The sequence below is a fragment of the Phyllostomus discolor genome, chromosome 8, assembly GCF_004126475.2.
Source record: "Phyllostomus discolor isolate MPI-MPIP mPhyDis1 chromosome 8, mPhyDis1.pri.v3, whole genome shotgun sequence".
Classification (NCBI taxonomy): Eukaryota; Metazoa; Chordata; class Mammalia; order Chiroptera; family Phyllostomidae; genus Phyllostomus; species Phyllostomus discolor.
In genome coordinates, this window is record NC_040910.2 from 111455644 (window position 1) to 111469283 (window position 13640).

Here is a 13640-nt window from a genome sequence, read left to right on the forward strand (position 1 = left end):
CCCGGGTCACGCGGGGGGAGTTTTCGGAGTGTGTCCGGTGACCCCTGGCTCTCCATTCCCACCCGAGAGGGAGCCAGTGAGCCCCCTCTGCGGGGAGGGACCGGCTCTGCGTCCCAATTGCCCTGGCGAGCGTGGGACACGACCGACAGAGCGGCACGGAACCGCGCACACACTGTGCGCCGCGGCCGCCCCCGGGTTCTGACGCTCCCTGTGCTGGTGCTGGACAGAGGCGCTGGGGAGACAGAGGGGTGCAAGGGACAACTCTCGCCCGCTCCGAGGCCGGGCTGAGTCTGACTCTGTTCGCTCCTCAGGTGCGTCTCAGCTGCGGAGAGCAGGTGGGGGCCGGCTGGCGTCCAGACGCTCGGACGCTCAGGAACCCAACTCTCAGTTCAAGCCTCGCCGCCCATCCTCTGCCGCACCCGAGGCCCCCCGGCCCCCCAAGGCTCCGTGCTGACATCTCCTGAGCACGAGCCTCCGCTTTCTCTCCGGGCAGAGGGGAGGGGTATTCTCTGGCTTTCAGGAATGAAGAGGCGTCGTGGGGAGTCCAACTTCTGCCCACGCAACCTCCGCACTGACCCCGTCTTCGGGCCTGAGCCCGCTCCAGCCCCGACGGGCACCCGGGGCCTCCGACCCCCGAGGGGTTCCGTGTCCACGGCTCCCGTCCTGGTTGCTCTGCGGCACTGGCGCTGCCGCTTGCCCTGCTCCGCTCCGTCTTGTCCCATTGTGCCTCTCTCAAAACTGGAAACCTTTTCTCTATCATCGTCTTCCCTCCCATCCTGTGTCCTCACGGCTTCACACTTTACAGTACGTGTTTTGCTGTCGTTTCAGCAGGGTTTCTGGAGGAAGTGGAGATAAGCAAATGCATGCACCCCACCGTTTGCCGAAAGTGTGCCAACCGGAGATCTCCGATCTTAATTTTCACAAAGTACGCACATACAACCGTGGGACGTATTTGAAGATGGGGAGATAACAGTAAGTCAAAAAAAAAAAAAAGAAAAATCACAAATCAAAAAATTAGAAACCCTGCGCGTCACCGTTCACCTGCTTATGTTGGAGACTAGTCCCCTCCCCAGGGCCCTCTGGTACTGCTGCTCCCGGAGCCGAGCGGTGGGAGGGACGGGACAGCGCGGCTCCCCCAGAAACTCCCTCTCATCCCAGGGGGCCACCTGTCCGCCTCCACGAATGAACGGCTTCAGTCCCCAGCGTCACAGAAACTTTGAACCGGCCCTGGCTGGGCAGCTCCACTGGGGGCGGTGTCATCGGGCGCGCCGAGGCTGCGGGCTCCACCCCCGGTCGGGGCGCACACACAAGAACCAACCAACGACGCACCAGTAAGTGGAACGGCAACTCGCTGTCGCTCCCCACCATCCCGTCTTCTGTCTTTCAAATCAACGATTTCTAAAAAATAGTTTGAATCCCACGAATCACTGTGACTGGACGGTGACAGTCAGCCTGACCCAGGACAAGGCTGGGCTCCGGGAGGAAGAGCCTGCCGGTGTCACGTGGCAGATGTGGGTGGACAACGCTTTACACACTTACAGCGTGAAATCAGACTCTTAAATGCTAGACTAAAAACCATCACCGAGAAAGTCACAAAACACAAATAGCAGCACACGGGCCCCTCCGCACACAGCCACATGCACACTCAGGCACACCCTCGCACGCCTGAGTGCCGGCACACCCTGCACCTGCCGCGGGGCTGCAGCAGCGACCCCCAACGGTTAAATAGAAACCGGGGTCACGTGTACCGTGCGGCTCCCAAAGGCGACGGGGAACTGCAGCAGAGCCCGCTCTCCTCCAGTCGGCGCTGACCCTGGGCGGGTCGAGGCGACCCCAGCCAGCTCTCGACGGCCACGCAGCAGTCGGCCTGTGTGTCCGGCATGGACACAGAGCCGTTGCAGGGCGGCATGCCGACTCCACACCCCGTGCCCGCGCCACCTCCTGCCTCCCCACTCACTCGACGCCCCAGGTCAGCCCTCTAGGGGGGCGGCACGTGCCCGAGGCTGAGGGCACGAGAAGGCCTTCTTCCTGGCGAGAGCAGGAGGCAGCCCAGGCGGCACCCCCAGCCCCAGCCTCTGGGAGCTGCCAACCAGCCGGAGTCTCGCCCCGGCGCCGGGCACACAGGCCTCCCGAGGGGTGGTGCGAGTGGGTACCACTGCGGGGGGCGGGGGGGGGGGGGCAGCTGGTAAAATGAATCACGGCTTAAAAATGGATTCTTAGCCCTGGCTGGCATAGCTCAGTGGATTGAGCGCGGGCTGGGAACCAAAGTGTCCCAGGTTCGATTCCCGGCCAGGGTACATTCCTGGGTTGCAGGCCATAACCCCCAGCAACTGCACATTGATGTTTCTCTCTCTCTCTCTCTCTCTCTCCTCTCTCTCTCTCTCTCTCTCTCTCTCTCTCTCTCTCTCTCTCTCTCTCTCTCCCCCCCTCCCTCCCTCCCTTCCCTCCCTCCCTCCCTAAAAATAAATAAAATCTTAAAAAAAAAAAATGGATTCTTAATCCTTGACCCAAGTTATTCCACTTAGGAATCCATCCTAAGAAACTTAAAGACAGAGACAAAGATATTGAAAGTATCAAGTATAAGATATTATTGACATTATTTAAAACTGGAAACAATGTAGCTGGTGGGCCTGCTGCAGGGGCCGGGCTGTCAGCGACCTAGCCCAGCAACCTAGCCGCGCTGGGCTCTGCCCTGGGCACAGACACCCGGCTGCCCCTCGCCCGCCGGGCGGCCCCAGGGGAGGGGCAGGCCTCCCCTGGGTTTCAGTCTCTCCCGCTCTAAAATGGGGGCGCTGGCCACTGCGGGGAAAGAGAAAGGTGACAGGAGTAAGCGTGTTCCCCGAGAACCCACCGATGCTGGCTGGAGAAAAGACAGCCATTCCGACCGACCGTTCTCCTCGAGGACCAGCCGCCTCACACTCTCAACGACGACACCATCTGCGTCCTAAGAAGGCACGAGACCCCACGCAGCACCTCGGCAATGACTGGGCAGGGCCACTGGCGAGGGTGGGGGGGGGTCTGTGCAGCACGAACTCCGGGACCTGAGGGTGCTGCCTGGGGGCCAGGGCCGCTTAGCCAGTCTCCCTGCTCCCCCCGCCCCCCCCCCGAGGCCCAGGGCCCATATCTGACAATTTCTGGCCCACAGAGTGGGGGGAAATATTTGTGAATTGTCCATCTGATAAAAGATTAATACCCAGAATACACAAAGAACTCCTAAAATTCAATAACCAAAAAAACCAAACAACTCAATTCAAAAATGGGCAAAGCACTTGAACAGGTATTTCCCCAAAAAACATACAAGTAACCACCAAGCACAGGAAAAGGTGTCTGGTCTCGCTAATCGCTGGGGAGAGAAATGCAAATCAAAACTGCATGAGACATCGCCTCACGCCTACTAGTATGGCTACTCTCAAAAAAAGAGAAAACAGCCCCGGCTGGTGTAACTCAGTGGGTTGAGTGCCAGGCCTGTGAACCAAAGCGTCACTGGTTCAATTCCCAGTCAGGGCACATGCCTGGGTTGCGGGCTGGGTCCCCAGTAACGGGCATGCAAGAGGCGACCACACACTGATGTTTCTCTCCCTCCCTTCCTGTCTCTCTAAAAATAAATAAATAAAATCTTTAAAAGGAAAAAAAAAAAAAACCAGAGAACAACGAGTGTTGGCGAGTGTGCGGAGAAAGTGGAGCCCTTGCGCACTGCCGACGGGCCTGCACATGGAAAGCTGCTGTGGAAAACAGCGCGGCCGTTCTGCAGACAAATACCCCCCCCACGACCCAGCACCCTGCCTGGTCACACGCAGAAGCACCGCTGGGAAGACGGCGTCTGCACACCCGTGTGCACTGCGCGCCGTGGCTGCACCAGGGAAGCAACCCAGGCGTCCCTCAGCAGATAAATGGAGAAGCAAGAAGTGGTTTATATACACGACAATTATTCAACCTTAAAAAGGAAGGAAATTCTGACACAGGCTACAACACGGATGACGCTGGAGGCAATTACGTGAAATAAGCCCATCATACAAAGACAGGTACTGTGCAACTCCGCCACTCTGAGGCGCCGAGAGTAATCAAAATCGCAGAGGACAGTGGCAAAGTGGCCGCCAGGCGCCGGGAGAGGAGGACGGGGAGGGGCCGCTGCCCGACGGGTACCGAGTTTCCGTTTCACAAGACAGAAAGGGCTACGCTATGCAAGCGTTTAAACCACTGAGCTGTGCACTTAAACATGGTTGAGGTGGGACCCTGGCTGGTGTGGCTCAGCTGGTTGGAGCATGGTCCATTGACCAAAGGGTCGCAGGTTCGATTCCCAGTCAGGGCCCATACCCAGGCTGTGGGTTCGATCCCCAGTTGGGGCACGTGCGAGAAAGCAACCAATCCCTGTTCCGCACTCACATGGGTGTTTACGATTCTCTCCCTCCCTCCCCCAACTTTCCTGTCTGTAAGAGCAATGAAAATAAGGTCCTCGAGTGAGGATGATAAAAAAAAAAAATGGTTAAGGTGGTAAGTTTTATGTTATGTGGATTTAACAATAAACATAATCTTTAAAGAAAAAAAGAGTATTACCGTGGGGGCCCAAAGCGGTCCACCGCGAACAAACAAACGCTCTGACTCCAGAAGACGCACGAGAGCTGGAGCATGCGGGGGTGCGGGTGGCCCCGGCGGCCGCCAGCTTGCAGACGGACCGCCCGGAGACCGTGTGCACGCCGCCCCCTCACGCAGGTGACGCAGACGCGGCGGAGGGCGAGCTGCTGGCTCGTGTCGGCAGGTGACTCGGAATCACTGGCCTGGCTTTTCAACTATTCTCTGCACTGGGCAACTTCTCACAACAAAAAGTTAGGACAGGAGATTTTTGCAGAGCTCACCGACTCCGGGACGGGGGGAGTCCCTGCACTCCTCAGCTCTAACCCCACGAAGTGTGCGAAGTGTGCGAAGTGTGCGAAGCGTGCGGCCCCGGGCCCGTGAGGGAACCGACGGAGGTGTGGCAGGGGGTGGGGCAGCCCTGCAGACCCAGGTGCCGGTGGGGGTGGGGGGAACCAGAGCACTGAGGACCGGAGAGGAAGGGCGAGGGGAGCACAGGGCAGCTCCGGCCTCTGGAAGAGTCCCCAGGGAGAGGAAGGAGGAAAAAGACAAAAGGCGAGAGAAAAACTCGGGTCAGCCCGATAAACAAAACCCAACAGAGGAGCGTCTCCCTTACGGGAGCCGATCACCCACATGGAGGAGGGGCTGACGGATCGAGGGGACAGTGACCAGGGAAGAAACAGGTGGGCGCAGTGACCAGGAGCTCACCGCTGCGTGGTGACCTTCAGGAGACCCGTCTCCTATCCGATGGCACCAGGGGCCAGACGGGACGCGCAGGCCATGAGCAAACGAAGGCGGACACCCCCTCCGACCAGCAGGTAGCTGGCACCCCTCCCCCAGCAAGCACGCTGAGGGTGGGCGAGAGGCTCTTTCTTCCTCAGCCTGAAGATGACATCACCAACCTCCAGGGCCCCGAGACTCCCTCAGGCAATTAAACGGAGCAAGACACACACACAGGGCCGCGCTCCGAGTGGAGGTGGCAGGCCCTGCTGCTCCCGGAAACCACCCGAGAGACACGAGACATGGTGTGTGACCGTATTCCTTCCCATCTGCACTGGAGGGGCAGCCCTGGGGAGACGCCCGCCCGCCCCGACGGCCTCCCCGGCTCTCATCACAGCAGCATCTCCCACGAAAAGGATCAAAAGTAAAGCGAGGAGGAAAAAACCTCATCAGAGCTGCGGGGCATGCAAGACCAGCTCTCACTTGCAAGATGCAAATGAAGAGGCTGTTTTTCGAGACTGCAGGAATTTCTTCCGCTCGCTGGGGAGTTTAATTTTATTGTTGAATAGGATTGACTGCACACACACACACACACACACACCCCTCGCTTTTTTTTTTTTTTATTATCCTCACCTGAGGACTTTTTTTTTTTCATCGCATTTACAGAGGCAGGAAGGGAGGGAGGGCACTGATGTGCTGTTTCCCATATTTCTGCATTGACTGGTTGCTTCTTACGGGCCCTGACCAGGAGCTGAACCCACAACCTTGAGGCCTTGGCACGATGCTCCGACTTACCCAGCCTGGGCCTCTTCAGACTGTTTCTAAAAAAGACTTTATTTATCTACTTTTATAGAGAGGGGAAGGGAGGGGGAGAGAGGGAGAGAAACATCAATGTGCAGGAGATTCGGGGGCCTCTCACACGCCCCTAACTGGGCACCTGGCCTGCAACCCAGGCATGTGCTGTGACTGGGAATCAAACTGGCGACCTCTTGGTCTGCGGGCCGGCACTCAGTCCACTGAGCCACACGGGCCAGGGCTGCCCCCTGCTTATTAGCACTACTCAGTAACTTGGAATTAAAAAAATTTGAATTATCGTAGTTCGAACGAGTCTTTGCCAGGCATAGCCAGGCTATTCATTTAAACCAAGAGTGACCTGGTAAGGGTCTTACTCCTTTGACGAAGCTGCGTAAAATCAAACGTTTCGGTCTTTCAAAATAGGCAAACAAACCGAAAACCCCTCAACCAAATATTCAACAAGATCTAACCCAAAGAGGATATTCATTCCAGTACTTACTGCCTAACTGAATACTTCTAGACGATGTATCATTTGCCTCACTGTTTAAATCACACAAATTTGCATTTCACAATGCTGCTTCAGAAGGATACAGAAACCTGTGGGTGAAACTGACCGAAGACCTGCCCACCACCGGGCCGCCTGGGTCGAAGGACAAGAAATTCTCAGCTGGAGGGCACAGCTGAAGAGCGCAACAAGGGCAAATAGATGACCTTGGAGAAGATGAATCTAGAGGGTCTTCCGTGAACGGTTCAATTTTACTCTGCACTGCAAAACCCTTCATCAGCACTCCGCCCCTCCCCGTCTGCAGCCTCGCAGATGCCAGGGGGTCCCCAGTGGCGCCCCCTGAGGCGGGCGGAACCCTCGGAAACAGGCAGACCCGCGCTGTGCCCCCCCTGCTCGGCAATCTGCGAACGTGGATGCGGCAGCATCAGCACCACGGCCTTCTCAGGGCTTGGCAAGCGGAGCCTCCGGGAGGAGCTCCAGTTAAAAACAGCAGAATCCTGGTAAGTGCAAGCCAGAGCATCTTGTCCACGGAGAAGCACATCATACACGCACGGCCCCGACTGCCATTTCCCCAACTTTGAGGATTCGTTTGAAGCAGCACCTTCCCACCCGGGCCCAGAAACAGGCTCACCTCTGGGCAGAGGAACTCCGAGGCCTCCCCCAAAGCCTCCCCCAGTCAGGGCAGAGTCACAGACCGTGTTCCCTGGGTGGAAGCTGCAGGACGGCTCACGCAAACAGAATCCACCGGTTACAGAAACCGCCCTAAACCCAGCGCCGAGGGACCAGACACGGGGGCCCAGTGCTGCCTCGATGGCAGTTCACCTCACGCCCTCTACGCACAGCCCCGGAGGGGCTTCCACCGGATCCCACGAGGCCTGTGGGCACACAGATGAAAGAGACAGAAAAAGTCCCTCTCGACAGAAGCGGAAAGTGAGAAAGAGAAAAGCAGGCACAATGGCGAAGCAGGTGGGGAGGGCGCAGAAAGACCTTGAGTGCGCACACCCACGGCCAAGTTCAGGGTGCAGGGCCGCGGAAGGGAAGGAGGCGGCAGGGAGCAGGACTCAGCCTCTATCCAAGGCGCCCTTCAGAACCTGTCTCATGACTCAGCACTCCCAGCAGGAGGGCGACGCCAGCGGCCACCAGAGAGGGGACGGGCGGGCTCCGGAGGCAGGAAGTCAAGGTGGACGTCCCAACGCCGGCCACCAGAGTTGGGATGAATCAGGACTCACAGAGGCTGCCTTCGTTCAGGACCCCGGGGCATTGACGGATTCTCCGGAAACAGCTTGCATTTTTGGACAGGTGTTTTGCAAATGGCCCGGGGGTGGGGAGGGGGGTCGGGGGGGGGGGTCAGGGATGCAAACCCAGGGGCAGAGAGCAGCGCCCCTCCACAGCACCGCTCAGCCCGCCGCCCGCCCTCCCGGCCTCCGGCGCTCCGTCCCAATACCCTGCTCCTTCCTGTCTCCTCACCTGTGCCGACTCCCACCCCACTCAGCTCTTCCAGTGTCAAAAACAGGATGATTCATGCCAACCGCTGGGTCTGTGACTCATGCTCGATCAAGGTATTCAGACACGGCGCTGATCTGTGAACCCTGAACTTGAACACCCTCAGGTGAGGGGCTGCCCTCACGAGCTGTGTGACCCTGGACAGGTCACTGAACTTCTCTCTTCCTCAGTTTCCCCTCTGAAACACGGGGACAGTGACAGCACCTAAGGCAGAGGGTCGCTGTGGGGTATCACCGAGTAATGCTTCACACGAAGCACCCAGCGTGCCCAGCATGGAGTCACCCTACACGTCGTTTGTCTTGTTGTCTTAAAGCGCAAAAACAATACTGCACCGTCCTCATAATGCACAAGAGCACTACTGGTCTTTCAGGAATTTCAGAAGGTGCCTTCCAGATCCTGAAAAAATGCGCCTATCTATTCCTCCCGTCCCCCTCCTGGCGACGGGTGGGCTTTGGCAGGTGTGGCTGTAAATGTGCATCACTGAATTTCTCCTGAAGTAACAGAGGAGTGAAGTTCATATGTATTTATAGAAGAGGCTTTAATGAAGAACTCCAATCTGTAATCTGCCAGATCACAAGCAGCGAAATTCTAACACCACTGAAACGAACCCTCCACGCACCCTTTGCTTCCCAGGATGCCTCTCTGGTGCGGCACCGACGGTGACACGCAGAGGCGACCCCCACACTGGTGGTGGGGTGCTCTCTCTGCCGGCGAGGGCGTCTGCCAATAGCCACCCACCTACACTTCCGGTTATTCCACCGGGCTGGCCTGGGCTCCCTTCGGGGGCCGGAAAGACAGACCTCACACTTCACTGCAGAGCGAAAACGAGGCAGTGAGCAGGCCAAGGTCATTCGGAGTAGGTGACAGCCAGGAGGAGCACCCAAGGGTTTTGACTTCCAATCACAGGACACAGACACACGCCTCTCATCTGATGCCAGTGCCCTTGAGCCCGGCGGGAAGCCAGACGGGGGCGCCGGGAAGGCACCGAGCCCCGGGCGCTGAAAGGGGGGAACCGAAGGACAAAGAATAAAGTCACAGAGTTAGCTGTGAGAGTCCACACGCGCTGTGATCCTATCTGAACAAAACGCAATTAGATGCGCTCACTCCTGCATCTTGGGTGGCCTTACATAACTTCTTCCTGTTATTTCGCTGAGGACAATCGCTTTTAATGGGCCCGGCACCTGGGCAGGTGAGGCAAGCAAACTTCACGTGCCGTGATGCTACTCCACCTAAGCAGTTTTCCTCCAGGAAAGCTGGACTGAGCGGGAGCCAAAAATAAACCGGAAAGACAATTCCCGAGGGACGTGTCATCAGCGATGCTACACACGCGCGCCTCACAAAAAGCAGGGTGATTACGGACGCGGCTTTAATTTAGAGACATCACATCTCAAACCAGCTGAGACTCCAAGTGTGTGGCAACTTAAAGCAACAGACGGCACCCAGGGGCGGGGAGCGCTGGGGCATCAACAGGAAGGCCCGGACCTGGGCGGAGGCGGGGCCGTCCCCACCCAACCAGACAGGTGCGGGCCCGGGAGGCCGGCCAGCGCTCCAGAAGGCCAAGGGGCTGACAGCAACCGGCTTGACTCAAACATATTACTCAAGGGATGACCGCAGATGGGGAAGGAGCGAGTGTCCGCAAAGGAGACGTGTGGCCGGACGGGAACAGTTTCCGGCGCCCGGGTCCGCCGCCACGCTGCCCACGCAGGAGCCGGGACAGCGAGGGGAGGGAGGGCGCCAGTCTCGGGCTTCTTCCAGGTCCTCAAGGGGCTCGGCCTGGGCTGCGGGGCGGCCCGGGGACTGGCCCACGCCGTCCGCAGTTCTAAGGGAAATCTACCTGTTTCATTTCTGTTGGTCAAATCTCCGGAAGTGACCGGAAGGGGGCAGGGCTCATCGGTCAGCCTCTTCCCCTCTCGTTCTGAAATGTGGTCATCAAAAAAGTTAAAAGACCTTAAGAGACTAATATTAAGCCTTTACTCACTGCCCACCCAATCAACATGAAAACGACACAAATACAGCCTACTCCTCCACCCTAGAACGACACCATTTTTAAATTCCAGCAGGCGGCCCTGACCAGGGTGGCCCAGCTGGGCACTGTCCTGCAGAGCAAAAGGTCACGGGATGGATTCCTGGGCAGGGCACGTGCCTAGGCTTCCAGGTCAGGTCAGTCCCTGCTCAGGGCGACCGATGGGCGTTTCCCTCTCTTTCTTCCTCCCTTCCCCGGGTCTCTAAAAAGTAAATAAGTAAAACGTAAAAACTCCAAAAGGTGGAAACTTCAAAAAGAACTGTTTCCCGAGACCATCGCTACATTACTCTACCAGTAACTGGGTTCTCAAATCCCATAGCCAGACCCACGCCGGCGGCAGCACCAGAACCTGAACGCTCTGTCTTGGTCGCACGGCCCCACCTGCACAGCACGCTGCCACCTCAGCGGGCTGACGAGGAGTGGGAGGCGAGGAGGAAAATCTCCTCAGACCACAGTGCTGCTCACAAGGATCCTCCTTACCCCCCAGTCGGCAGCTGGGAGACGCGTTCAGTTGACCAGGGCCGTCGGCGCCTCTGGCTTCCCGGAACGGAGAGCTCCCTATCAGGGACACATTTCCTCCCCACACAAACCCACCCTCAAGTCTTAAAAGTGGGTCCACCGTTTCCCAGAATCCCTATGCTCCTCGGCAAAGCCCAGAAGCTGCAGAAGCTGCAAGGGCAGGAGAAGAGGAACCGCCGCCAGGGGGGCCACAGAGGATTTCGACCAACTCATGGCACGTCCCACGAGGGCAGCGTCGAGATACAGCCAAGCTGGTGCCCCTAAGTTATTTTTCCTTCCGTTCCAAAACTGTGGCGTTTTAGGTCAGACTTCTTCTGACGACACGCGGGGGTGGGGCGGAGGGAAGAGAACCGTCAACAAAGTCAACCACCAAAGTCAAGACGGACTGGGGCAACTGATAAACAGGGCGGCTCCGGGGGGTCGGCGGGGCCCGTTTCCCTGCACCCGGGGGCAGGAGGCCCTGGCGGAGCCGAATGAGTTGCATTCCTGAAGTCACAGACCTTTAGTGAAGATGGTTAGGAAGATACATTAAAAAAAAAAAACAAAAACCATGGAGTGATACCAGCTCCCACTCGCTGGTATGACCACGCACAAACAGTACACAGGGCAAAAATCTCTCCCTGACAAAACAGCACTGGTGGTAATTTTTAACACAAGTACTCTGCTGCGAAAGTAGCCTTTTCCAAGTACTTTTACCCACGAACTTACAGTTTTCTCTTCGGGTCAGAGAAGCTGTCGCCTTTTTAGAGGAAGCAGGGTCCTGCGTGCGGGTGTGTGTCAATGGGTGCGCATGTGCTGGCGGGGCAGGAAAAAAGACCCTGCTGGTGTCAGAAGTCGGTTCTGCCTCCAGGAAGTGGATCACAGATTCTTTCTGGGCAGGGGGCCTTGTCCTCTGCCCAAGGCCTCCTCGCACACCCCCTGCACAGTGTGGCGAGGAGCCCTGTTCCTGAGGCCATCGTCTCCCAGTCTGAGAGAACCCAGATTAACTTCTGAAGTCCCCCCCACCCCCCACTGCAGTGCCCAGCGGCTGAAACCACCCAGACCTGATTCTGGCTTAAAATGCTGTCTTGGACGGGAGGACGTGGAGAAGGGGTAGAAGATACAGAGCTGTGTGTGTGTGCAAATCACTGATACGGGGCTGTCTGCGTGTGCAAATCACTGATGGGAACTGACACTCAGGAAAACAAGACACCAAAAGCCACCAAACCAACCTCGGCTCCTGGTTTCAGGTTTCTGATGATAAAACCCTTGGTTTGGTGAGACTGCAATATTCACCGGCCTAACTGGAATGCCAGACGGGAGTCTGGTGTTTGTTCCACAGCCCCGGGGTCAAGAACAGCCTTCAGGTTTGCATCTGTGGTTCTACAGCATTTTTTCCCCCAAGAAGTCCAACTGCACTCAGGAGTCATCAATCCCAGGCACAGCTGTCACATCCCCCTCCCCCAGGACTATTAATATCACAGCTCTGATTCTTAGTGATTTTACTCACAAAGTTCCCAGCAGCAATTACAACGCGACAACAAGGTAAAACAAAAAGGGGTTAGGTTTTTTCACCCATCATAATGCATGCTGCAACCTAGTGAACTTCTTGGGTGTTTACGTGGTCCCGGATTCCCACCTGTATTGTATCTCCGTTTCGGAATGCCTACCACCCCCCCTGGCACCTGCCGGACACGGCCCTCCCTTCTGGATGCACAGCCCAGTACGGAGCTCCTGGGAGTGAGCAAAACGCCGCCGCCCTGGTGTCATGCCCGGCGCGCCTCAGAGCCCGAGGAGTCCCCACGGTAGTGGGTCCACGCACATAACCTTGAGGCCCACACCACACCCTCCTTCGGCTTCGAAGTCCCTTCGCGTGAGGGGTGGGGGGGCCAGGGCTGGTGCAATGACTTTGCACGGGAGCGGACCTGCGCTGAAGCTCGTCCTCCCACCTCGGCCCACTGCAGAGGCACTGTTCCGGACAGCGCCCCGCACCCTTCCCCTCCCGGCCCTGGGCTCCGGCAGGCAACAGCCCTCCGCCCCCCGGCCCGCCTCACCTTGGTCTCCTTCACGTGCTGCTTGACGCCCTCCGGGTACCACTGCACGCGCACGTAGCCGCGGCGCAACGGGCTGGCCCGGCCCTCCTCGTGGCCCGCGCCCCCAGCCTCGGAGCAGCCGGAGCTCCCGCGGCCCTCCTCTTCGCCCTCCGAGTCGGAGTCCTCGCCGTGGATGAGGCGCACCAGCCCGAAGTGCACCGAGCCGCGGTAACGGCCCGACACCAGGTCGTGAGAGAACAGCAGACGCTGCGAGCCGGCTTCGGGGCCGGAGTCCGAGGACGGACCGGAGGCCGAGTCCGGGGCGGGCGCCGGGGCCGAGACCGGGGCTGCGTCCGGGGCCGCCTCCGAGGCCGCGGCTGGGGCCTGGGCGGGAGCCGGAGCCACAGGCGCGAGCGCTGCGGAATCCGCCATAACTGCTCTGCGCGAGTCTCGGGCTGCGGCGGCGGCGGCGGCGGCGGTGTCGGCGGTAGCTGCGGCGGCAGCAGCGGCAGCAGCGGCGCCCGAGAAGCGAGGAGGCGGGGCCAGTCGGCGCCGGGGGCGGGGCCACGGCGCGCTGACGTGGCCCTACGTGCCCCCGTCGTCAGGGCACCGAGATGCGGTTGCTAGGAGTTACCGCCTCGTCGCTAGGGGACGCTGGAGATGCTGCCGGGAGCGGGGTGGTAGGGTGGACTCCACGAGGGAGGGGCGGAGCCACAGGGGATAAAAGTAGAGGAAGCGGCAGGGGGTGCGGACCCAGGTGGAGGAAGTGCAGTGGGCCCCGAGGAAAAGGGGAGTGGCGGAGGTGGGGCAGAGGATGGCCCTGAGGCTGTCAACAACAGTCAGTGAGCTGCTTTGGTGTCTGAGGGATGCAGCAAGAGCATGACAATCCCTCTCTTCTAGATGTTTACAATCTAGTTGGAGAGGAAAAAAAAACATGTACGAGCCCTGGCTGGCGTAGCTCAGTGGACTGGGCTCCGGCTGCGAACCAAAGCAT

At 58.5% G+C, this 13640-nt stretch overlaps 1 protein-coding gene across 1 annotated transcript in view; it reads right to left on the reverse strand.

The window, feature by feature from the left end:
- The window catches only part of UBE2O (ubiquitin conjugating enzyme E2 O), a 38311-nt gene extending 25143 nt beyond the window's left edge, over nt 1-13168 (reverse strand). Inside the window, exon 1 of the mRNA XM_028520390.2 lies at nt 12668-13168. Coding sequence (XP_028376191.1) covers nt 12668-13078 — 411 coding nt within the window. The 5' untranslated portion in view covers nt 13079-13168. The remainder of the gene's footprint in view (nt 1-12667) is intronic.
- Nucleotides 13169-13640: the final 472 nt, after the last annotated feature.